Here is a 25,940-nt window from a genome sequence, read left to right on the forward strand (position 1 = left end):
TGATAGCCCAGTGGTGTCACAATGGTATAAACCAATACACACCATATCAATACCAATGTGCCACAGTATAGGGAACCACTGTGCAACATTTATCCCCCCCAAAAAAATAAAAATGTATATACACTGGTACTGTAAAGGTATTTCCAATGGTATTTTTCAAACATTTTTGTAAGGGTAGAGCTGTCCGCAAGTTAACGTTATAATTGTGTGGTTCATGTTACACATTTTATATACTTCATACATTGTTAGTTAGGCCCAATGTAGCTGTAACTACAAGAGCTAGCCTGTTACACAATGCACTGCCAACAATAATAATAAAAAAAAACATACTGTGTTCACAGGCTTGTCCATAGTAACCATCAATGCATTGGCAGCAGCCTGAAAACCGATCACAAGTCCCATTGTTCTGACACAGGCAATTCAGCTGGCAGTTTGCCCCGTATTTACCAGCAGGGCATTCTGCAACACAACAATATACATCAGCACTACACAAAATATACTGCATCGTTATTTTATTATATTGGTATTTACAGTACCCAGCATTTAGCTGTTAATATTTGGCTGTACATAACCCCAGCAACAGCTATGAATAAATATATACAGTTGTAGTCAAAAGTTTACATACACCCCCAGTGGAAAGAATCATTTCTAGAAATTTTTCGAAAACAAATAATTCTAGGAAAAATCTTTTGTAGCAATTTTGCTTTTGTAGATGAGGAAAAAAAGTGAAAAGAAATGTCTACAATCTACAATTATTTTGCAAAACAGCAAAAATGCAAAAATTCTTTGTTTTCAAGACTTTTCTAGACATTATAAATTTCTGTTGGGTGTATGTAAACTTTTGAATGCAACTTGTATGTGTGTGTGTGTGTGTATGTATATATATATATATATATACACACACACACACACACACACACACACACACACACACACACACACATATATATATATAAAAAAAACTAAATACTGCAATTTTGGTAATATAATGCATACCAAATTATGTTTTGTATTAAGGTGTTCAGGTAATGAAATTACAGTATGTGTAACATGTGGCTGGATACTGTATATGCATCCCCCATGAAGTACAGTAAGATGCAGAATATTGTACTGGATAACAATACCTTTTTCGCAATGAGACCCAGTCCATCCCAGTCCACAAGTACACATCCCATCGACTTGGTTACAGATGCCATCATTTTGACAAGTGCAAGTGTGCTGGCAATTTTGCCCATACCTTCCTCTGGGGCAAGCTGCAGCATGGAGAAAATCAAAAGCTTACTGTATATACATGCAAACAAAACATCCTCAGCCGCAGAACAGCTCAGATTTCATAAACTCAGCTACAGTAAAAATATATCAATCCATTCAGATCTGCATTGTTATGTATACAAAAACATTATTATCTTTTGTAAGATACAACTACCGCTATTTATTTAAACAACAGATGATTGTATTGATTAATGGAACGCCAAATAGATTTTTAATTTGTCAAAATACAAAACAGTAAAACATTCTGCAATTATTAATTCCCACAGTTTGCACAGTGCATGAAATTGGTTTTATATACAGTATATGGCCCACAATGTATCTTGCCACAACTGAAATACAGATTATGCCTTATATATAGTACACATGTTGGTCCCCGCTATATACCTGATTTCTAATAATTAAATACTTCTGATTCAAGGTGCTGTGTCCCAGACAGCTTTTTAAGCCAATGTTGTTATCAATGTAATAATAATAGAGTGTACCTTGCTGACAGCGTTGTCCAATTCGGCCAGGAGGACACGTGCATCTGCCTGTCACTGAGTCACACCGGCCTTCTTTACCACAAGAACACACCTGGGCACAGTCCTTCCCAAAGCGATCTTTTGGGCAGCCTGAACAATCCATTAGAATTAACATACTCAATTGTGAAACAAGGCAACAACAGAAAAGTCACATAAACTACATTTACATTCAGAATTACTGGTCTGTTTAGCTTGCAGCTGAACATTCCCTTTCTATATATTTGTTCACTTTGAAAAGCACTAACAACACCTCCATTCGATTTTCCAATGGATTTTCGTTCGACAGCAAGTGTCCCTTCTAGTTTAAAAACCACAATGTGTTATCATATTTCCCTTGCCTTAATTTTTTCCCCAGTAATGAAGCATATCACTTTTTTTTTCACCATATCAGCTATTTTATTTTAGCTTAAACAGTTTAAAAGGAATTACGGATAGCTTGCAGGTTTTTCCTAATCACTTTCCCTTAAGTAACAAATAGTTGAGACTTACTCTTACTACAGTCAGCTCCGACGAACCCCGGAGGGCATTCACAGGTCCCTGTCACTGAGTCACAGTATCCTCCATTCTGACATTTACAGCTTTCACTGCAATATGGGCCGTAGGTACCAGCTGGGCACTCTGAGTGAAAAGAGTTAGCTGTGTTCAGAATGAATAGAACTCTGCATTCTAATGTTTCCAGCTCTGAGAAGCAAAGGCAGGCTAGGCCTGGTCAGCACTACGAAGAGAGATCTACAAAAAAAACTGTAGTAGTGGTGTTAGTGACACAGTATTGACTGAACTAATCACCCAGTGTTTAATAGTGTTCAAATGAGACTACATTCCACATCTGGCTAAATACCTGCATCCCTAACTGCCATAAACAAATACTTCAATTATTTTGAAATGAAATACATATTTAACATTCTCTAGCTCCAAAACTATCCACAAAGCTCAACTGATAATGGATATGTGTAGTTTTCTGTAATTATCATGTTTTATGACTACCTTACTATGACTACTGCAACAGGTAACAGCTCTAGTCCTAACATATGGACATGTGACATATCACCTCAACTGTATAATATTTAAAGAGTAAATAGCAGGGTTTCGAAAAATATAGTTACACATCTGACATGTTGTTACAACTGTTTAAATAACGTACCTGTAATTTTTCTGTACATTGTTAGCATCCTGACAATTTTTTACACTTACAAATGTAAAGTCTGTTTCAAAAGCTCTTTTCAGAATGGTCGCTCTAGTGCACCGAGGTTTGAGATTAGTCCTCTAAATCACTGCAGGAAGAGTGATTAAAATATATAAATAAATAAAACATTACAACAAGTGCTCTGGCTTTTCTGTTCCATACCTTATCATGGATCGCTATTGCTGTGTTGTTAGCTGTTTGACAACAAGGACAAAAATCCATACACTATCAGGGCACTAGAGTGGCCAATTTGAAAAAAGCTTTGAAACAGACTTTAAACTTATAAGTGTAAAAAGTTGTCAGGATATTAACAATGAACATAAAAATGACAGGTAGGTTATTTAAACAGTTGTAGCAATACATGCAGATAACGCTCTTTAAGTTTTAAAATTGTACTGTATTATCTGTCTTCTAAAACTATGTCATGCTCAGTTCATTGCATTGAACCTGCCAAAATACTTAAATCTCCCTAGCTAGTCACACTTACTGAGGTCACAATGGTTCCCGTAGTAACCAGGTAGGCAGGTACATTTCCCAGTGGCAGTGTGACATTGTTCATTCTGAGCCGAGCATTGACACAGCTGGTTACAGTTTTGTCCATATGTGCCTGAAGGGCAAGCTGAAAGAAAACCGAAGATAAGGACAAAAAACCTACACAAACAAACATACAAACAAAAAACCACACACAAAAAAACAACAGCTTTGAGCTGAACAAGCAATTCATTACTTTACAATTCCGTACCGGTTGTCTACATTCTAGAAATTTAAGCAATGGACGTGTTAAAAATGAAAATGTCAAAAATAAATTTACTTGCCAATATAAACCATAGTAATAAAACCACAGAGCCAAATAAATGTCATACTTTCTTCACAGCCATTTCCAGTAAATCCTATTGGGCAGCCACATTCTCCAGTCACATGGTTACATGACACACCAGGCAGGCATTCACAGCGCAGGGCACAGTTATCACCGTAGTAACCGGGCAGACAAGCTGTAGAAGACAAACCACAAAAAACAAAAAAACAAAAAAACACAACCTTATCTTAACATTAAAATGTCTTTCAGTAATACTAAATACAATGTAAGAAACAGAAATATTCATAAACAACAAAAAAAGTATACCCTTGCAAAAAACTTTATTTCATGATACCATCTGATTTTAATAGGAAACAACAATGACATAACATACAGTATTTTCCATAGAGCTGCTGTGTTTCAACAACATTGATATTTCAATATAGAAGCAGCAAGCCCCTTATTACTACTCATTATTTACTAAACTGAAAGCTCATAATATGTTACATTAATGGATTATGATTTTGTTATGGACTGGAGGGGATTTCCAACAAACAATGAGAACAGAATTCACTACAATATGCATATTTAGGCTCTGATACCTAAGCTGTTTCTTACTGGCTTATCCTGTTTATAATTTGGGACTTTTGTTACCACTTCCAGTGTTGCTTCTTTAAAATGCTGTAGTTAGGGTGCATAGTTAAGAGACTTCACTACATGTTTCACACTATAATGGGAGTGAAAAGGCATACTAGGAAAAAAAAATAGGAGCCACATACCCACTACCTTAAAAATAAACAACTCCGCTTTATAAATTACAAAGAGGAAAGAACTATATTCTCTACTCAGTGTTTTGTTGAAAGCTTGATGATTAATTTATGATTTTTTTCTCCACTTTGTGACAGCTGAATGGGCTCGCAAACACATCTTTCAACTTTGTTAAACCATTAATGGAATAGTCCGTCTCAACTCACAACCCAAATGTTTGTGTTTGCAGATACCATGAATCCTGGTTGGCTCGTCAAGAAAGCAGCTCATTATTTATGTCTGGTTTTGGTGGAGTAAGGAATAGCCGAGCAATATATTCTTACTTTTTATATGGCCAGCAAAAACAAAAACATCTGCTCTTCATTAAATTCTGAAACAACCTTTCAAAGAACTCACGTTTATCACACCTCCTCCCTCTCCAACCTTGGTCACAATGACACAATCCTGTCACATGGTGACAAGTAGAGCCATGATCACACATACACTTCTCCTCACAGTGCTTGCCATGGTAACCATCAGCGCAAGCTGAAACACAATAAACACACCAGGATTTACTTAGGCTGTGGGAACAATGTTCAATCATAAATGTTTATGTGAAGACATTTGCTTAAACATATTTTAACATGCAATTAAATATGATACGGCTGACAACAGGATAGTTCTGCTCTAGTAGCCATTCCTTGATGAGCACACCTATTTCACATTGATTGCCAGTCCAACCAGGGCTACAGGTACATTCCCCAGTGAGTCTGTTACAGGTTCCACTGTTCTTGCAGCTACAAGTCTGCTTGCATCCTGCTCCAAATAAGCCATCTTCACATTCTAAACAATGAAAGTGAAAATAAATTAAATCCCTGCAACCTCAAAAAAGATTACAGCTTGTGTGCGTGTATATGTATGCCAGTGCAGGTTCGGGTGAAGCACTATGATAGTAATATAATTCTGCAATGAGTACAGTATAGAAATAAATGGTTAACCAACAAAAAACCACTGGTAGTGAAGTTGGCCAAACTTGCTCAAATTATATGGACAGATTTTATTACAGTGATTTAACATCATGAATTTGCAATTCAATCACTCACTTTTTCCACTTTCATATTGACTAATATGGGCTGGTAAATAGTTTATATTAACTGAACAAGCGGGGAAAGACTCACCGAGTTCACAGGCGACTCCAGTCCAGCCTTTAGGACAAGTGCACTGGCCAGTCATCGGATCACATGTGCCTCCGTTTCTGCAAATGCAGTGTTGACGGCAGTCAACACCATAGAGTCCAGCAGGGCAAGCTAAACATACACAGAGGAAATACTACTGAAATCTTATCTCAGTGCAATATATTTAAGGCAATATTTTTTTATATGTGTATATGAGAAAACTGACGGTAATCTAGTGACCCTCCACAAAAGCATTTGTTTATTGAGAAGATGCCGATTTTTTCACGTACTTGGAAACTTTGCAATAGTTTAAAGGAATATGAATATTGCACATACTCATTTTACATATCTGAAATCCTGATTCATTGTTTTATTGAAGCTAATATCCCAGGGGATTAACTAATTAATTGACAAATCTGCCAAACTATTTTGTAATGTTTAAAAAATAAAATGTTCAAATGATGTGCCGTGGCTGCCTGCAATCATGTTGAGAGGGGCTTCACTTTGTTGTGTCAGAGCTCCAAATAAATTAGCACTTACATACACCATGAACCTTGTTCATATATACATAATAAGTATTCAATTAACTGACTTACCCTGCTGACAGGAAGCTTCTGTCCATCCCGCAGCACAGTGACACTGGCCAGTCACATGATCACATGTTGCCCCATTGTGACAATTACAGATCTGGCTGCAGTCCTCGCCGTACCTATCCTTTTGGCATGCTGAGGTGAAAGATGGAAGAGAACCACACAATTAATTTTCACTACATACAGTAGTAACTACAATGCATTCACAATGTGGTATACATCTAATTTCAAAGCCCACTACTACCTAAAACATAACAATAATAATAATAATAATAATAATAATAATAATAATAATAATAATGTGTTTGTCATCACTCATCACCAGTAAATACATTATTTTATTATCAACATATTTCTTCCAATGTTTCCCATAAAACGTTTAATAACGTAGCTCATTGGACATTTTTGTAACACATTTCCAGCATATTTCCCAGGCCTCCATAAAAGGAAGAGCTATTCTAAATCATGCCAGATTTTAACAATGTGAAATCCTTACCCTGGTTACACTTGGTTCCCACCCAGCCAGGAGGGCAGTGGCATGCCCCTGTGATGTGGTTACAGCGGGCACCATTTCTGCAGTTACACATCTGGTGACAGTCAAGACCATAAAATCCATCCGGGCACGCTAACAGAAACAGGAAACACATCCCTCAGATCATGGGTAGGACAGTGTGTGTTAAGAAACAGCCAGTCAGCATGTTTAGCAACTACAGAAAGCTGAGGGTCTGCTACTCGATTAATTTAAGAAACAGTACTAATTGAGTTATCTCATAGACCACATCTGTACAGAGGCAGATTAAAGTCAGAAGACCACATGCTTTACCATCTAGGGCTTTAACTCATTGAATAGGGCTCTACAATTAGAACACCTGCAGAGATGTTTTCATGATGTCTGGGTTTAAAGGCATTGAATCAAGAGGCAACTTCCTGGCAACTGCTTTAGAAGCTAATTGTTGGCAATACTTCCACCAATTTGCTTAAAACAAGAGTGTTTAGATTTTGCTGCATGAGCATTGCACATGGGAAACACCTTAATATTAGTACAAATATAATTTGATGCTACTTTAATAAACCTTGCCAGCCCCTCTGCCGTATTTTATTGTCAATATCCAACCATCTCGTTCCTTTAAACTCTTTTCTGACATCTACTCAGACAGCTTGTTCTCTTTGCTCTTGTGTCAGGACTTTTTGCTCTGGGGGTGCAGTTTTTAACATCTATTGGATCACTGGTCTTGGCTCCGCTGTGGCTTTGCAGTAAAATGTCCAGCTGGACACACCTTTTTCTTTGAGCAGTATTAGACAGCTGTGCTGCTGTAATTTATCCAGCTGTGGAGTGGTGATGCCCAAAGGCTTCCGGGCACATATGTGCCAAAACGGTAATCCTATTTTGTCTTCTGTACCTCCTTCGATCCCTTATGTGCCAAAGGGTATCAAACAGACGTTAGTTACTGTTGCTACAGACAGAACACCAAAACAAAACTCAATAATGTATTCATTTTAACAACCAATATCAAATACGTGGTGCAGCCAGATGATGTGTCCATTGACTCTTCTCATGCTGACTTAATAGAGAAAAGTTAAACACAGGTAATCCAACACAGTATTTTATTTTAAACAAATTCTCTAGAAATGTTGATGGTTTACCAATTAAATAAAATATTTGTTTCCATTTTTTATTGTTCATTTGTATTTATATACAAAACTATCCATTTTTTTCCATCTGCATGGTAAAAACGATTTAAGTATGTTTGGTTTTATTCCAAATTCTGTTGTTTTTAAATAGATCAATCAGCTGTCTAGGCTTAGACCCCATTACGTTTTATTGCTGAAGAACCAGTTTGTGTGGAACTGCACTGGCTGAGTTTGTCCAGAAGGGGGCACTCTATGTTCACTTCTCACCATTGCTGTTATCATTAGCTTTGAAGTCAAACCGTCTCTCTGAGCACAGATACTGTATATGTGATAAATGTAAAAGTCTGGCTGAAGTGGTTCAATATATATAGGTTGTTTAACAATACTATAGGTCAGACAACATATATAACATTAAGCTATTTAAATATGTTCACTGATGTAGCACTGTAGTAGGGCACCACTGTATTATCATACTGTATATAAGCCAGTAACTTACGCCTTTCACAGAAAGTCCCAGTCCACCCAGCTGAACAGTTACAGGCTCCACTGACATGATCACAGGTGGCTTCATTCTCACACTGACAGCTGAACTTGCAGGCAAGACCATAAGTGTTCTCAGAACACTCTGCAAAGCAAGCCAATCCCACAATATTAGCACACTGTGATCACATTCACATAATCATGTTTCCTGAATTTCAGAAATAGTGCTAAATTGAATACAATGCTTAGGGTTTGTAGGTTCCACAGTGCAGTAGGGCCTTGATTATGAAGTTTATGCTGCATTGTTGTACTGGCCCAGAGAAGAGACTTACCTTCACTGAACCAGTAATTACTTACTCTTTTATAACTGCACCTGGTGTTCCAGTAAGCTGCTATTACTCAAATGTTTCCTTCCAGGCTTAAGAATATGCAAGTGCAAAGGCAAAAGGCACTCTGTGCTTCAAAACAAGCCCAATAGCGTTTCACAAACTTTATAAAAAAAAAAAAAGAAAAGAAAAAAAAGATTATACTGTACTACTTACACTGAACAGCCATCCCTTTATCTTTTTAGTACCAGAATAAACCTGGGCAAGAACTACAATCTCTCCTTGTAAATATGAAGACATTCTCCTTCAATTAGTTAACCGATTAAATTTGGTAATACAAACATAAAACGCTAAAGGCAATGATACTAACTTTGCTCACAGCGTTTTCCAGTGTAGCCTGCTTCACACAGACAAAGTCCAGTCACAGGGTCACAGCTTCCATCACTGTTATCACACTCACACTTATTAGCACACAGTCTGCCCCAGCGACCGGCATCACAGACTGAAACCAAAAAATACAATGCACTTAGACTTAAATCAACAGGTTAGCTACCTTACAAGATACGTGCACTGTATGTACAAGTGTCAAAACGTGAAATATGCTGTAACATCATTTGTTGTTATTCTTAAACTGAGACCTGTATAATCTACATAATTTTCCTGTGAAGTAAACAGAAATGGTTGGTGGAGTTAAACTCACCCCTCGTACAGTGATGGCCAGTCCATCCCGGTGGGCACACACACTCACCAGTCACATGGTCACACTGGGCCTTGCTGTTACAGTTACAGAGAAGCAGGCAGCCTTGCCCATAATACCCGCTGGGGCAAGCTGAAGAGAAGGAAAGCATCAAATAAAGCTAGCTATGTGGGTACTTTTTAAATCCAACTTTTGTGAAACTGAGAAAAAAAAAATAACACAGACTGTTGTTGTAATACTGAAATAGTGAATAATTTCTTGTTCTCAGTAGTTACACCAGATGCTGTTCAGAAGGTTTTAAAATGGTATATGAAAAGTCATATGATATTTGCAGTTATTTTGAGGGGTTCTAACTAAAATATGTTTGGAGACAATATATTTGTTGAAAAAAAAAATATCCGTGATGGAAGACACATACCCAGAGTGGGATTGATCTTTTTCTATTTAGATTTAAGAGGTTATACTTAAGATGACTGTGATATTTTGATCTGATCTACCCTCTTAAAAAGGTGTAACTCTGACTGACTGACTAGTGTTTGTGGCATATTTGTCATCTAATGAGCAGGCCACAGATGCGAACGTGATAAATATGCTTTGAAATGCATGCCTTACCTTTTTCACAGGATTTTCCAACAAACCCCGGAGGACAGTCACAGTTGCCAGTTTCTTTGTTACAAATGGCTTGATTTGCACACATCCCACATGTGAACTGACAGTTTATACCCCACAGACCTTCCGGGCAGGCTAAGGACAGAATTAATCATAACCATGTTTATCCTGGGCAGTGGCTCAATGTTCTTAGCAATTTTTCATGTACAAGGATTCAACACGAACACCAACGGCTGGTTCTAGTCAAACCCTTTCAGATGAGCTCACCACTACCATACTACTGTATACTAGGGTAACTTAAAAAAGAAAAACACATCTGGACATTTTTTTTTTTGAGTGTGAAGTTTGTCCTCCCACTCCCACTGCCTTGTCCACCCCATGCAGGAGGTAAATCTGCCGCAAATGGTGTCACAATGGCTTGTTTCAGTTGATCTATTTTGGTTATGGAAGGCTTTCGAACTCCTGTTTACTATGGTGCATTAGCTTGTCTAAGTTGAGCTTGAAGGAGATTTGCATTCACCTTTCTCACAGGCTGGGCCAGTTCTACCAGTAGGACAGATGCACTGACCAGTCCGGGAGTCACAGGGTGCCCCTCCACAGTCACAAGTCTGGAGGCAGTTAACACCAAACTTCCCAGGGCTGCAAGCTGAGTAAAGAAATAATAACATTAAAACATGAAAGGTATAAAGCGGTATGTGGCAGGGTATTATTATTATTATTATTATTATTATTATTATTATTATTATTATTATTACTATTCTTTTTCCAGTAAAAAAAAAACAACTTTAAAGTCCACAATTGACTATTGACAAGCATACTATATATTAGAAATCTGTCAGTATATTGATAAAGAAATTCTATGGAAGTATATTTCAAGTAACCGTGAACGTAGTTGAATCATTTTTTGTACAAAAACAGATTTAACATTGTGTTTTAATGGACGAAACTTTGAAAGCAAAGTACCAGTCAAATATAATATATATATATCATAATATATATATATATATATATATAGATATATATATATATATATATATATATATATATATCATTCTGGTCAAAGCATTAAGATGAAATAATTGAAAATATTATCTTTGATCTACCATGAAGAAATTGTATTATAGCAAAAACAGAACTATAAAACTTTATTAAATATCTCAAGCTCATCCAAGTCTGAAGTCTCTAATGTCTATGTTCCACTTGCTAAACCAGCAGTGAAGAAGATGATTAAAATAGTGCATTGAGGCATATACAGTAGGATAGTAAACTGTATAGGAATTCTATTTTGTATTGCAGAGATCTATTTTAAGCATTGTTATGTATTGTCACCATATAAAGCACTGCATATTGGTTATTTATCAAAACAGCCAGTATACTTCAATAAATATACCTAATGGATCATGATTCTTGTACCCATGTACTTCATGGTGTTTCAATTTGTTGCAGAACTTCTTTATTACTTCTTGTTTAAAGATGTAGAATGGATATGTCTTTTTGGTGCCAGTTACCATGGTCTTCCCTATTCATTTGAACTCTAATATGCCCAGTATACTTACAAAGCTGGCATCTCTCTCCATGGAACCCTGGAGAACACTGTCGCTTGCACTCTCCAGTCTGATGGTCACAGGGCACACCGAAGGGACAGTTACATTTCATCTTACAGCCAGCTCCATGGAACCCTGGTCCACACTCTACAGTATCGAAATGTTACCAATATTAGAGACAAAATGGGATAGCTTGCCAAATAAAGGTATATCTCACATCATGAAAAAAAAACATGTGATCTGCACTGAAAACCAAGTGACATGCATTGAAAAACATACTTTTTTGACACCCGTCGCCATGGTAACCAGACTTGCAAATGCAGGTGCCATTTTTAGCATCGCATTCCAGAGAGTTTGCTGCTTCGCACTGGCATTCTTCAGAGCATCCAGCTCCAAAGACCCATTTTGGACAGGCTGTAGCACAATGACAATAGAAATGAAGGAATATAAAATATATATTACCTTCACTTGAGTCCAATACAGATTTAACAGGCAAAACACAACTTTCACTACTTACTTAAATGACAGAAGAGCCCATAAAGGCCTGGGTCGCACTGACACGCTCCATACAGTCTGTGACAATAGCCATTGTTCGGGCAGTTACATTTTCTGTCGCAGCTCTTCCCAAAGAATCCCTTAGGGCAACCTATGATAATTCAAACATAATAATAATTTAACAAACCATATTAAAATAACTGCTGAATGGAAACATTTTGTGAACAATACAGCAAAATTATTGAATTATACAGTAATTGATTTCTGAAGGCAACTGAAATAATGTAAAAATATATATATTTTTTCCCCCACAGTTAAGAAATTAGAGTACTGTACATATATTTCTCAATGACGTTATTATTGCATGATAACAATGATTCTACACAAACAGGTTCCGAGAGGAAAATACCTGATGGTGTCTGTAATAAATAAATGAAATACAGTGCTCTGATACTGTGCCATGAATACGTTGTTGGAACGCTGTAGAACATCACCCTTAAGCCATAGACTTTTAAAGAGTAAGGGAAACTTATGGGGGCTCCTAAGTGGCGCATCAGGTAAAGGTACTCTGCCCAGAGTGAAGGATGCGCCCTATAGCTTGGAGATCACCAGTTCAAATCCAAGCTATGCCAATGCCAACTGCAGACAACAGTTCCAAGCAGGTGGTGCACAAATGGCCAAGCGCTGCCTGGGCAGGATAGGAGTTAAGTCAGAGAGGGTCCTTGGCTCATCACACACCAGTGACCCCTGTGACTGGCTGGGTGCTTACAGGCCAACCTGTACACAGTTCAGAACTGTCTGATCTTCCAACTTTGTAAGTTCTGGATATGGCTCCACAGCTAAAAAAAAAAAAAAAAAAAAAAGCCAACGGCACTTGTTTTGGAGGATGCGAGCGCTTGTTTTAGTTTCTCCCGAGTTAGTTCAGGGGTTGCAGCAGTGAGCCAGGTTGAACAATAATTGGGCATTCCAAATTGGGAAAAAATGAATTTTAAAAATAATTGTTCAAAATAAAAAAAACTAATAAGAGAAACTCATACCGTGTTCACAGAACTGTCCATTAATTCCAGATGGACAGCGGCATCTCCCTGTCACCGGGTCACAGGTGCCTCCATTCTGACACTCACAGATACTGTTGCATTCCTTCCCAAAAGTTCCCTGAGGACATGCTAGAGAAAACAAGATTAAAAGAAAACAAGAATATTATACAGAACTATCCTTACATATCTCTATTGATACCGTGGCTTGAAATAACACTATGTAACACAATTTTTGTTCCTGGGTAGTAAGTGTTATTTCCTAATTGCTTATGCCTCAAAAGTATAGAAAATGGCTATTATTCCCCACAAACTTTGCTTCTGTGACAAGGACAGTGATATTTTGAAATTTACATATTTCAAATGAGAAAACGGGTGAATTAATGTCTTTTCGTTCACATAAAGTCAGAAAAAAACAACATATGAATCCAAATTAACATGTATTTATACTAAGTAATACAAAAATGACTACAAAAGATTTAGAAGTGAGTAGTTTTTCGAGATTTAAGATTATATTGTAAATCACTTTCACGAATCAGCCCCCAAATGTAGTCTCCCATCATGTTCTCGTTATACTGTCCTTGGTAGCGGCGTTCAAAGTCCAGTATATCCTGGTGGAAGCGCTCGCCTTGCTCCTCCGAGTACGCTCCCATGTTCTCCTTGAATTTATCAAGATGAGCATCAAGGATATGGACTTTGAGGGACATCCTACAGCCCATTGTGCCGTAGTTCTTCACCAGAGTCTCAACCAGCTCCACATAGTTTTCGGCCTTGTGATTGCCCAGGAAGCCCCGAACCACTGCGACAAAGCTGTTCCAAGCCGCTTTCTCCTTACTAGTGAGCTTCTTGGGGGATTCATTGTACTCCAGGATCTTCTTTATCTGTGGTCTGACGAACACACCGGCTTTGACCTTTGCCTCAGACAGCTTAGAGAAGAAGTCTTGAAGGTACTTGAAGGCTGCCGACTCCTTATCTAGAGCTCTGACAAATTGTTTCATAAGGCCCAATTTGATGTGCAGTGGTGGCATCAGCACCTTCCGGGGGTCCACCAGTGGCTCCCACTTGACGTTGTTCCTCCCCACAGAGAACTCGGTCTGCTGTGGCCAGTCCCGCCTGTGGTAGTGCGCCTTGGTGTCCCTGCTGTCCCAAAGGCAAAGATAGCAGGGAAACTTGGTAAAACCGCCTTGGAGACCTATCAGGAATGCCACCATTTTGAAGTCTCCTATGACCTCCCAGCCGAACTCATCATACTTCAAGGAGTCCAGCAAGGTCTTGATGCTGTTGTAATCCTCTTTGAGGTGCACCGAGTGAGCCAGGGGAAGAGACGGGTACTTGTTACCATTATGGAGCAGCACAGCTTTGAGGCTCCTGGATGAGCTGTCAATGAAGAGGCGCCACTCATTCTGGTTACAGGCGATTCTGATTGCCTCGAACAGACTGGTCACATTGTGGCAGAAGCAGAGCCCATCTTGACGGGTGAAGAAGCTGGAAAAAGGTTGGTGACGCTTCCTCTGATCTGCAACTTGCACACTTTCATCCAACAAGTTCCATTGCTTGAGCCTAGCATGTCAAAAGCTCGGCATTGGACTTGGTGAGACCAAGATCTCTAATCAAGTCGTTGAGGTCTTTTTGGTTGGGGTAGTATGGGTTTCTCTCCTCAGCTCCACCTCTGAAATTGTCATCTGGATCTACAACGTCTTCCTCGCTCTCTGACTTGCTGCTCTCTCTCCGGAGGAGTGGGTATGGGGAGCTCATGGCAGTGTGGCACCAGGGTGATGGATGAAGGAAGGTCCGGATACGTGATAGCAGGTGCATTCTTGCCAGTCCGACGTTTGGAAGGGTCCACCATGCAGAAGTAGCAGTTGCTTGAGTGGTAAGTGGGTTCCCGCCAAATTCTTGGGATAGCGAACTTCATGGCTCTCTTTTCCCCTCTGTTCCATCCTACAAAAATACATTTTTGTAAGAGATTCTCACTACATTTTTCATATATGATATATTTTTTCAATAACACTGAAAATTGTAAAACATTTTAAAATTAAAAACTTTTACAATTTTAAAAATTTTAACAAATTTTATAACATAAAATTCCGAGCAACAATTGTCCATCTTACCTTCCAGAGTTTTTTTGCAGTGCTTGCAGGTGAAATGAAGTGCCAGGGTTTGTCTTGATCCCCGACAGGCATGCCAAAATATGCCTTGTAGGCCTCACACATCTTAGAAGATGCTTCCACGGAGTACTTTTTCGCTCTTGACTTGATAAATTGGCCGCAGACATAGCAAAATGTGTCTGCCGGATGCTTGCAGCCTCTTGATGCCATCTCAGAAAAATGCAGATATGTATCCACTTAGGCAGTTGGAACTAAACTGAACTGGTGGGCTTATGGCCCCTGTATTTATACTACTATTTATATTACTGGAAAGTTCTAGAACGTTCTAGAAGTTACTCCAAGTTTACTCAGCACTGAATCTATCTGGAATGTTCTGGAAAATAGGTAAATTTCAAAATAGCACTGTCCTGGTCACAAAAGCAAAGTTTGTGGGGAATAATAGCCATTTTCTATACTTTTGAGGCATAAGCAATTAGGAAATAACACTTACTACCCAGGAACCAAAAAAAAAATAAAAAATTTGTTACACGGTGTAATCAGCACAATAACCAAGTAACACTATCCAGAACTACCAAATACATTTCCCTGGGGTGCAATAAACAAAAAAAAAAAAAAAAATCAAAAAAACAGAAATCTGCCTCTTTCTTATGAAAATGTACCATGTTTTACATGCAGGTTGTGCAACGTACATTTCTGTCTGAAAATTAGAAAAATTAGCTATTTTTACACATTTTTATTTATTTTTGTTATTAAATCCCACTGAACAAAAAATGTACAGCACTTTACTTTTGTCCTCATCTGATATTTTTCTATTTTGTAAAAAAAGCAGAGCAGAAGCAAAGTCTATGACGTTGAACTCTATATTTATTTAGGCTCCTTGACAACCACCCATTTTGAGTGTTAATTTATTTTCTAAATTTACACTGATCTTTTTTTTTTTTGACCTCGATTTTGACCTTGATTATTTGACCGCAGTTATTCAGACATGAAACCCAAACCGAAGCAGCATGTAACCAGTATTGATTAAGGTCATGTGGGTATTTTCAAAATTGACACTAGTTTATATTACTCAGAACTCAGTCATTTGTCTTTTTTTAACAAAAAAAACTCTGGTTTTTAAGCACAAGAATGTTTGTCAACTGTTCCTACCTTTTTTCTTCTTTTTTCACATCTGACTTTGCTCTCCCCCTATGATGAACCCTAAATGTGTGATGGTTTTAATGTGAAATCATTTGTTCCTCTTTTCTTCAGATAAAGATCTTTTTTTTTTATGCACAGATATTTCAAAGACAACACTATAGACGAAAAGTTGCTGCTCCTGGTACTAAATGAATGTACAAGTTGTGGTTCAAACTCAAAGACAAGTGAAGCTCTAAAGGATTCTCAGCACTATAAAAAGAGGGCCAGTAATATTAATATACAGTAACTAGTAAGAGGCAAGACAATAAGATTTGAAAGCATTGGTTAGAACTCATTTAGCTCTTCAGCTAGAGACTAAGATACTTAGATCTTATTCTTAATATTATCCCACTTCCCTTTTTATCTATTTGTGCCAAAGATCTCTGGTTTTCTTTTATAATAAAGACTAAGATAAGCAGTGTTGTTCCAGATTATTTTATTATTTATTATCTATTATTATTATTATTTTTTATTTCCTTAAGAGGTTCTTTGTGAGTTCAAAGATACAGAACATCCATTGCTGTCAAAGTTAAAAGTTATTTTATATATATATATATATATATATACATACATACATACGTACATACATACATACATACATACATACATACACACACACACACACACACGGAAAATGACAGTCTTTATACAACCAATAAACGGTGTTCAAATAGTCATGACAAATTGTGCATTTTCACATGATAAACTTGTTTGGTTATAAATGATATTGTTCTAAAGCAAATATTTCTTTCCCGCTTGCTCATAATGGTTAACTCAAATTGTTGTCAAAGTACTATCTCTTGAAGGAAACCAAACACTCAAGGTCACTGTGGGCAGCACTTAAATCATAATAACTGTGCAGAGAACTATATCAGCAGCACTCTTAATGAAGAACTCACTTTCATTGCAGACAATTCCAGACCATCCTGCTGGGCAGTCACATCCATCCCTCTCAGGATTACACACGCCACCATTCTTACAGTCCTCACAGCTCAAACTGCAGTCGTTCCCAAAGGTGTTATCCAGACAGACTGAAACACAAAGAGCACTTTTAGTAAACTCTTTTTTTTCCTTCAGATTACAGTTACACACTAGGAAACACAGATCCTTTTTTTATTATTGTCTGTTAAGTTAACTGAGTTCCCATTACCACAAAAAAAAGTGCAGTATATAAAGTATACCTTTTCAGCTACCTTTTTACACAACACTGATAAAGGCTTTAGTAAGCAATGTTTATTTCTCATTTAGCATACAACATGCAATATGGATTAGCTGACAAAAAGCACAAGGCACTTACTAATTTTGTGCAGGAGAGTGTGTTCTCCTCTGATATCTTCCTCGTACTCTTCCTCATCGTAGGCAGACTGTAAAGCGGTGGGGTAGTGAAGGAGCTGTGGGGGTCTTCGGAACAGGAGGTCAGGAAGCCGGACCACCTCCAATTCATCTTCCTCTTCATACAGGCCATCATCGTCATACAGGGCTGGAGACAGACGCCAATCAGAATAGCAAACCAGCCACCATCGTCATATGCAAAAATGATCAAAGACCATCAATTTAATGCTACATATCCATTGTATTGCTTTTTGTATCTCACCCCACCCTTACCATTTTACAATGTTTGTGAAAGGTTCTGATTTTTCGTTGCTCTAATGTCGAGGTTTCTGTTTAATCATTTTTCTCTAATTGGCTTCCATCTGGTGTGCCAGCACATGTTTTGCCACGTGTCTTTTTTTTTTTTTTTTTTTTTTTTTTGAGAAATCATGTGACACTGTGACCTTTCAACTGTGTTGACTCCACCGGCTTCTATACTTTATCATGAACAGGTGGAGTCAACAGAGTTGAAAGGTCACAATGTGAAGGGAAGGATTCAATTCACATGGCTCTTTATGGTCATAGTATTTGGTGACCCCATTTCTTGAGTTCTAAAGTAAGCAACAATTTGGTGAATGTCTAACAAGCTCATTTAGACTCCCAATACCATATTGCAGATCACATACACCTTTACACATTTGCACTGACTCAAAGGAGTATAGTTCCTCCTTGTCTGTCGATGAACTTGGCACAGTAGCTACTGTATTTTCTTCACATGTTGTATGATCCATCCCCTAAAAAAACACGCATGCACACAGTGAGAAGTACTTACGAATGCATGTCTTTCTGTCAAAATCCAGCCTAAACCCTTTTTGACAGGAGCATTCGAATGATCCCAGCATGTTGACACATTCATGATCACAGTCAGCATTGTTAGTCAAACATTCATCTACATCTGTAAGCAAAATAAGAGGTTTAGACACCATATCAGAAGGCCCAAGGAGATCAGCAATTTAGGAGCTCACATTCACCCTTCAGGATAACACATTCTCTTTAAGAAAAAAAAAACAACATGAACATGGATAGGTGGTTCATGCAATCCTGGTTGATACATCAGTGCTGTAAAATGCTCTTAAATTCAGCTGTGGCTTACCCCAGTGTGGCAAATGCTGAAACTCTGATTATGCTGAATAATATCCAAGCATGCATCTGTCACCAGAACTCCCCCCTACCGTCACAGCCACAGCCTTCAATGTTGAGTCTGAAGCCAGCCTTACAGCTGCACTCATAGCCTCCTGGGTAATTATTACAGAACTGACTGCAGCAGGCCTCTCCCAAATCACACTCATCAGTGTCTGGGGAACAAAGATAAACAGCAGCTGATGACAAGGGCTTGAATATCACCCTTTACTAGACCAGTGCATGTTATTAACTGAACAGCTCCTCTAATTAAAAAAACGTTTGTGTAAGCACTGCAGTATATCAACTGTAATAAATCAAAATCTGAAGTATATATATATATATATACAGTGCCTTGCAAAAGTATTCAGACCCCTGACCAAGTCTCTCATATTAATGAATTACAAATGGTACATTGAAATTTTGTTCTGTTCGATATTTTATTTTTAAACACTGAAACTCAAAATCAATTATTGTAAGGTGACATTGGTTTTATGTTGGGAAATATTTTTAAGAAAAATAAAAAACTGAAATATCTTGCTTGCATAAGTATTCAACCCCCACACATTCATATTTGGTAGAGCCACCTTTCGCTGCAATAACAGCTTTAAGTCTTTTGGGGTAAGTATGTACCAGCTTTGCACACAGTGTCGGAGTGATTTTGGCCCATTCTTCTTGGCAGATTTGCTCCAGGTTGTTCAGGTTGGTTGGACGACACTTGTGGACCGCAATTCAAATAGTGCCACAGATTCTCAATGGGATTGAGATCAGGACTTTGACTGGGTCACTGTAGGACATTCACCTTTTTGTTCTTGAGCCATTCCAATGTTGCTTTGGCCTTGTGCTTGGGATCACTGTCCTGCTGAAAGGTGAATTTCCTCCCAAGCTTCAGTTTTTTAGTGGACTGAAGCAGATTCTCTTGCAGTATTTTCCTGTATTTTGCTCCATCCATTCATCCTTCAATTGTAACAAGATGCCCAGTCCCTGCTGATGAGAAGCATCCCCACAGCATGATGCTGCCACCACCATACTTCACTGTAGGGATGGTATGTCTTGAGGCATGGGCAGTGTTAGGTTTGCGCCACACATAGCGCTTTGAGTTTTGGCCAAAAAGCTCTATCTTGGTCTCATCTGACCACAAAACATTTTCCCCCCACATCGCAGCTGGGTCATTCTCATGCTTTTTGGCAAACTCCAGATGTGCTTTCAGATGGTACTTTTTGAGTAACGGCTTTTTTCATGCCACCCTCCCATACAGGCCAGTGTTATGCAGAGCTCTTGATATGGTTGACTGGTGCACCATTACTCCACTCCCAGCCAATGAACTCTGTAGCTCCTTCCAAGTGATTGTCGGCCTCTCTGTGGCTTCTCTCACAAGTCTCCTTCTTGTTTGATTGCTGAGTTTTGAGGGACGGCCTTCTCTTGGCAGTGCCTGGGTGATGTGATGCAGCTTCCACTTCCTGATTATTGATCCAACTGTGCTCACTGGGATATCCAAACACTTGGATATTATTTTGTACCCTTTCCCTAATATATACTTTTGTATTACTTTATCTCTAACTTCTGTAGAATGCTCTTTGGTCTTTTCTTTCTTTGGTTTCTTTCATCGGTGCAAACTGGGAGCTTCCACAGCACAGGGGTTGAATACTTATGCAAGCAAGATACTTCAGTTTTTTATTTTTCTTAAAAATATTTCCCAACATAAAACCAATGTCACCTTACAATAATTGATTCTGAGTTTCAGTGTTTAAAAATAAAATATCAAATAGAACATAATTTCAATGTACCATTTGTAATTCAGTAATATGAGAGAATTGGTCAGGGGTCTGAATAATTTTGTAAGGCACTGTATTATAAATAATTTTAACTATAAAGGGAATTATAAATAATTTTATGTCACAATTTACAAAAGAGGGTGATTGGACTCCTCACATTACCCAAGTAATAATTAAATAATACACAATCATGACGTGAATTGATGTTACCAAATTGAAAAGGCTATTTCAAAGTCAGTGTTTACGTTTTACATAAACTGAAACCTGCAAGGGAACATCAAATAAAAACAGACAAATAAACATTTGGTTTCTTTACATTTTTTTTTTTGTTCACTGCACAATATTCAAAGCAAAACAAACATCCTCAAGATCCATCCAATGACAAAATGATGCAATGCATATGTTAAAGTGTTATACGTTGAACAGTGATGTTACTATACATTATACTGTTACCTATGCAACTCTTCCTCTCCACATCTATGTGGTAACCTTGGTTACATGAACAGAGAGGCCCACTGGTGGTATGTTCACAATGATGAGAACATCCTCCATTGTTGTTTTCACAGCTGTTTACAATCTCCATTTCAATCCCTGCAGGGGAAAAAACTGTTAGCAGTTGTTTAATGCAAAATCTATTTCCTCATCTCAAACATTCAGTGTAACACATACCTTATGGGAACTGACAGCGACACAGTGGCGTCTTTAGAGGGCAATGTATGTACATCCTGATTAGCTACTCACTTTTACACTCTTTACAATAGAGGTTCCCATTTAGCCTGTTCAGCTGCTATGACAACTTTAGAAACAGAAGAATTAGTATAATCATAACATCTTTGAAATCTACACTTTGGGGCAGCAATCATTTAGTTAAAAACTATCAAAAGATAACATACTTACTGCAGCTGTTTTATATCTTTATATTGATTTATTTTACGTATGATTTGAGACTTACGGTAACACTGTTTCCCATCAGCACCCAGCTCAAATCCTGGGTTACAGACACAGGTAAAGGATCCCAGCATGTTGACACAGCGATGAGCGCACATGTCAGTCCCTGAACTGCACTCATCAGTGTCTGAAATGACAAAAATTGCAAATAGAAAATGGGGAAACAGCACTTACGACAATTCAAATATTCAAAATGTTCTATTCAGCAACAATCTCTGTGCAGCTCTCCTGGTTCAAGATATGTTTAACAAGCTATGTGAACCTGAAGTACTGTAATCGTGGCTAGGGGTTTCCTTATTCAACCTCTTACCTTCACAACCTTTACCATCAGCAGACAGGTGGTACCCAGGCCTGCATTCACATTCCGCTAACCCATCTTCACTTGTACAGATGTGAGCACATCCTCCGTTCCTGTCAGTGCACGGGTCTCTCACTATAGATTGTAAAACCAAAATACACATCAGTAAACCTAATCCCAGAAACACATGATTGAACTGACTTCTGTACATCAACAAGAGACAGTGAGATTGCAGTTGATTGTCAAAAAGGACTTACAGTAAAAATGTAGGCACATCATTTCCACGGCAAATGATCATATGAAAGAAAAACACACATGAAATCTAACTGCACAACACCTGTATGGTGCCACACAGATTCTTAAATGTCTCTAGTTACACTATAAATACATTTTAAGTGCTTACATGGTTAGACAGTAATTGAATTCTAAATACAGAACATGTGTGAAACTACAATGCAATTACAATCAACACAAATGTGCTAACTGCTAATATTTGTCATTTGCTGCCAAGCTATGAAGCATGCTGTTGCATTGTAACTACACAACCTTGTGTGTAATTGACGCGTTATTACAATGTAAGATTCTTAATAACCATAAATACAGTATCCCCCGAGGTTGCAAGTTTGCAGTTCATAGTTGAATGTTTTTTGGTCCAACACAGTCACGTGTAATAAGGTGCCTATTGTATTTCTTCATGTCTTGTCTTGTAATATATGTTGTGAAAAATAAAATACTTACATTCACAGTGTTTGCCATCTCTTTTTAACTGGTAGTTTGGATGACACTGGCACTTGTAATGATCTTCAGCAATATCTACACACTCATGCTCACAACCACCATTGTTCAAAGAGCAGGAGTTCACAGCTAGTTGAAGGGGGAGGAAGAAAATAAACAGTAAGAACATATTGCCGTGTAGAAGAATTGAGTGCCTTCCTATAATTTTCACATCTGGGTTTGTCCAATTCATAAGGTACGACACTGGAAACGTCCCGAAATCACTTTATATGCCGTTATGAATATAACTTTTACTATGTGCAGTGTTTACGGACAAGGTGAATATAGTTCCTCTTGCAATGTTATTTGTACCTTTAAACCTGTAAATGTATGCAGCTAGTGAAAAATGACAAATCCCCACAGGCACAGGTTCGGTTCTTCAGGGTATCACACAAAGAAGAGCCAGAACAATCCGGTTTCTTTGAGCTTTGCGTCTGAGTCCTGCTCACCTCATTCATCTTGCAGCCAAGTCTAGGCATTAGCCACTGCAGCTGGAACTCTATGGGACTTCTTTGTTTTGATGCCAATACCAGCTCCATTACACTCAAAACACTTTGAAGATTATTGTGATAGCAGAGACCCATATATCAGGGATGCAGACAGATAAGTGGTTTAATTTACCAAAATCATTCATCCTTAATGCTGAAACATACACTTCAAAGCATAACCACTGCTGGGAATCCCAAAGGCAAATATTTAAATGTTCAAAATCCAGCTTTGCAAATTACAGGACTGATTTGTACAGCAATTTATATTGTATTTGTATGCCTTGGTTTATTTCACTGTATTACACAATCAAAAATGGTCATAAAACATCAGTAGAAAAAAAAAGATTTTAAAAGCATTTTTGTTTCAGTTTTTCTGTTTTTATTCCTGAACTTGTTTTCTGAGTCACTGTGTGACCTTTGCCTTCTCAGTGCTACCAACGAAATGAGATGGAAAATGTGGATTTAAAAGTTGACATACTGTAACTTTCCCTCTTTAGGTCTGTTTTGGGTTCTAGTTTGTCAGTATTCAGGTTCTGTTGGCATGTCATGCCTGACAGTAAATAATAACACGTCAATCACTCCCTCTGGCAGACATTAAGAGAAAAATATCAATTAAAAAAACACACACAATTGCGAGTGTTGGTGGAACAAAATGCTAATACAAGGGAGGCAAATCCAAATTCCATTGCAAAGTAAACCTCATCTATAAAACACAATTATCTAGCAAGTGTAGTGATATGATATAAGCCTGTGAAATGAAATAAACAACATGTTCTCTAAAGCAACAGCTGTTAGTTAAAATGGCTGAACATGCTGAAGCTAATGAATACACACTATAAATTAACCACCTCATATGAAGGATCGGCCTGTGCTACCAGGCTGTCAAAAGTTTTTGGTTTTTTTCATATATATGTCAATCCACAGATCTAGTCTCAAAATCATCTGCAATAAAACATTTTATTACATTATCAACTCAATGTATAGCACAGTTATAAAGAGGCACACAACAATATGAACATTATATAAAATGTTTAAATTCTTCAAAAGGACGTCACTATGTCCTGAGCTAATGTCCTTTCCATGCTTGTTATCCAAGCTGATTTATTCAAGTGCTGATACAGAGAGTCAGAACCAGGACTACAGGGTCCCCTAAAGAAAGAACCAATGATAGTCAAGCCATTAAGAAGGGGAAGGGGTTGTATAAATTGATGAGCTCAACAGATGGTTGGAGTTAGTAACCTGGATTTACTGTTTCTTTTTCCATTTTATTGCGTCTGTCAATTGAAGTGAAAGGGTTCAAAAAACAAAATTCTGATTTTAACATTTAGAAAAGCTTCCTTCATACTTCAAGCAGACTCGTCAGCTTTTGACATTTATCGCTGACATGTAGTTGGCTATGGTTTAATATTTAAATGCAGCGTGCAAAAAACAAACAAAAAAAAAAACGGAATACAAATTTGAATTCCAATCTTTAAAAAAATTGTTGCTGTATGAAACAGCTATGAAAAGCAGCTCTAGACATGTGTTACTCTGTTTACAGACTTTGGTGGTGAATTGCCCTAATTTAATAGTTACTATAGGTGTGAAAAACACTTTCTACATTAGTTGCCCATATTTTCCTTATTTCTACATTAGCATGGTTTGTAAGTCAAAAAGCATGATTAAAGCTAAGGTTATAGAAAAAGACTTGTGATACAAAGTGGGTAATTCAAGCAGCATTTGGCAATGTTAATACTTCCATGTTCATTAGGAAAACTTTGTGATGAAGGCTCAAACAGGCTGCAAAGTTGACATTTCACACAAACATAACTACTTAAATTATAGAACATCCTTTGCTATTTGTTAACAATTCCTTATTTAAGACAGCGTTGTCACTTGTTATTTTGGATAAGACTGAATAAGAACAGTCTCTAATTTGTCTGAAGTAGGGGTGGAGGGTATTACTGACAAACATAGATGTCAAGTAACTTTATAACAGATTTTAAGTAGCCTACATATTTTAGTTAAAAACTATTTTTTTATTATTATTATTCAATAATGATTAGTAAAGTTTTTTTTCTTTCTTTTTGCATTGACAGATTCACTAATATTTGGTTTGTTGTCAGCCATCTGCCTTAGTGGAGTAGTTTCAAGGGAACTTGTCAATCTATTCCAGCAGTAATTTGGCACATGCTTTGACAAGGTTTCAAAATAGCAAATCAGACCAACATTGACTTACTGATACAAGTGAGACCATCAGTGTGCAGCCTGTATCCTGTATCACATTCACAGGAGAAGGATCCTTGAGTGTTCACGCAGGTCTGCTGGCAGCCTCCATTCACAACAGCACACTCATCGTCATCTGGAAGGGAAATGAAGCTTGTTTACTGTGATTGTCAATGTGCTGTGACAGCCGGTACTTCTGTACTTAACTGGAAAATGCAAAATTCATAATCGTTTATCATTTTTTTTCATAAACTTCCAAGAAAAATACATGAGGGAACAAAGTTTAGAATTTGTTTTTGGTTGTTGATTACCATGCCAGGATTTAATTTGGAAAACACTGTTAAGGTGTTACATTATAAAATGATGGCAGCAAACTGAAATGAATTCTAATTTAATTGTTGTTTTCCGTTACCGAACAACAGAAGCACATGTGATTGTGATAGTGGTGGTTTCAGACAAACATTTAGTTCGGATAAACCACTAATTTTCAAAAAAAAGGCCACACTTTTCTGTCTTAAATGGGTCCCCTTAGGCTAGCAATGTGAAGGCACCAGGAAAGAATATATTTAAAATC

General features: G+C 37.7%; 1 protein-coding gene across 1 annotated transcript in view; it reads right to left on the minus strand.

The window, feature by feature from the left end:
- LOC121323372 (multiple epidermal growth factor-like domains protein 6) overlaps positions 1-25,940 on the minus strand; it is an 86,018-nt gene that overhangs the window by 3,956 nt on the left and 56,122 nt on the right. The window contains exons 6-34 of the mRNA XM_041264403.1: positions 25,380-25,502; positions 22,638-22,763; positions 21,912-22,034; positions 21,606-21,728; positions 21,107-21,244; positions 18,932-19,054; positions 18,532-18,654; positions 17,686-17,868; positions 17,288-17,419; positions 13,105-13,233; positions 12,090-12,218; positions 11,852-11,986; positions 11,585-11,719; positions 10,549-10,674; positions 10,032-10,163; positions 9,423-9,551; positions 9,093-9,224; positions 8,413-8,541; positions 6,781-6,909; positions 6,291-6,419; positions 5,698-5,826; positions 5,234-5,362; positions 4,937-5,065; positions 3,840-3,968; positions 3,464-3,595; positions 2,283-2,411; positions 1,755-1,883; positions 1,125-1,253; positions 331-459 (exon numbers count right to left, since the gene is read on the minus strand). Of these exons, the coding sequence (XP_041120337.1) occupies positions 331-459; positions 1,125-1,253; positions 1,755-1,883; positions 2,283-2,411; positions 3,464-3,595; positions 3,840-3,968; positions 4,937-5,065; positions 5,234-5,362; positions 5,698-5,826; positions 6,291-6,419; positions 6,781-6,909; positions 8,413-8,541; positions 9,093-9,224; positions 9,423-9,551; positions 10,032-10,163; positions 10,549-10,674; positions 11,585-11,719; positions 11,852-11,986; positions 12,090-12,218; positions 13,105-13,233; positions 17,288-17,419; positions 17,686-17,868; positions 18,532-18,654; positions 18,932-19,054; positions 21,107-21,244; positions 21,606-21,728; positions 21,912-22,034; positions 22,638-22,763; positions 25,380-25,502 (3,792 nt within the window). The remainder of the gene's footprint in view (positions 1-330; positions 460-1,124; positions 1,254-1,754; positions 1,884-2,282; positions 2,412-3,463; positions 3,596-3,839; positions 3,969-4,936; positions 5,066-5,233; positions 5,363-5,697; positions 5,827-6,290; positions 6,420-6,780; positions 6,910-8,412; positions 8,542-9,092; positions 9,225-9,422; positions 9,552-10,031; positions 10,164-10,548; positions 10,675-11,584; positions 11,720-11,851; positions 11,987-12,089; positions 12,219-13,104; positions 13,234-17,287; positions 17,420-17,685; positions 17,869-18,531; positions 18,655-18,931; positions 19,055-21,106; positions 21,245-21,605; positions 21,729-21,911; positions 22,035-22,637; positions 22,764-25,379; positions 25,503-25,940) is intronic.

Source organism: Polyodon spathula, chromosome 11 (assembly GCF_017654505.1).
Source record: "Polyodon spathula isolate WHYD16114869_AA chromosome 11, ASM1765450v1, whole genome shotgun sequence".
Classification (NCBI taxonomy): Eukaryota; Metazoa; Chordata; class Actinopteri; order Acipenseriformes; family Polyodontidae; genus Polyodon; species Polyodon spathula.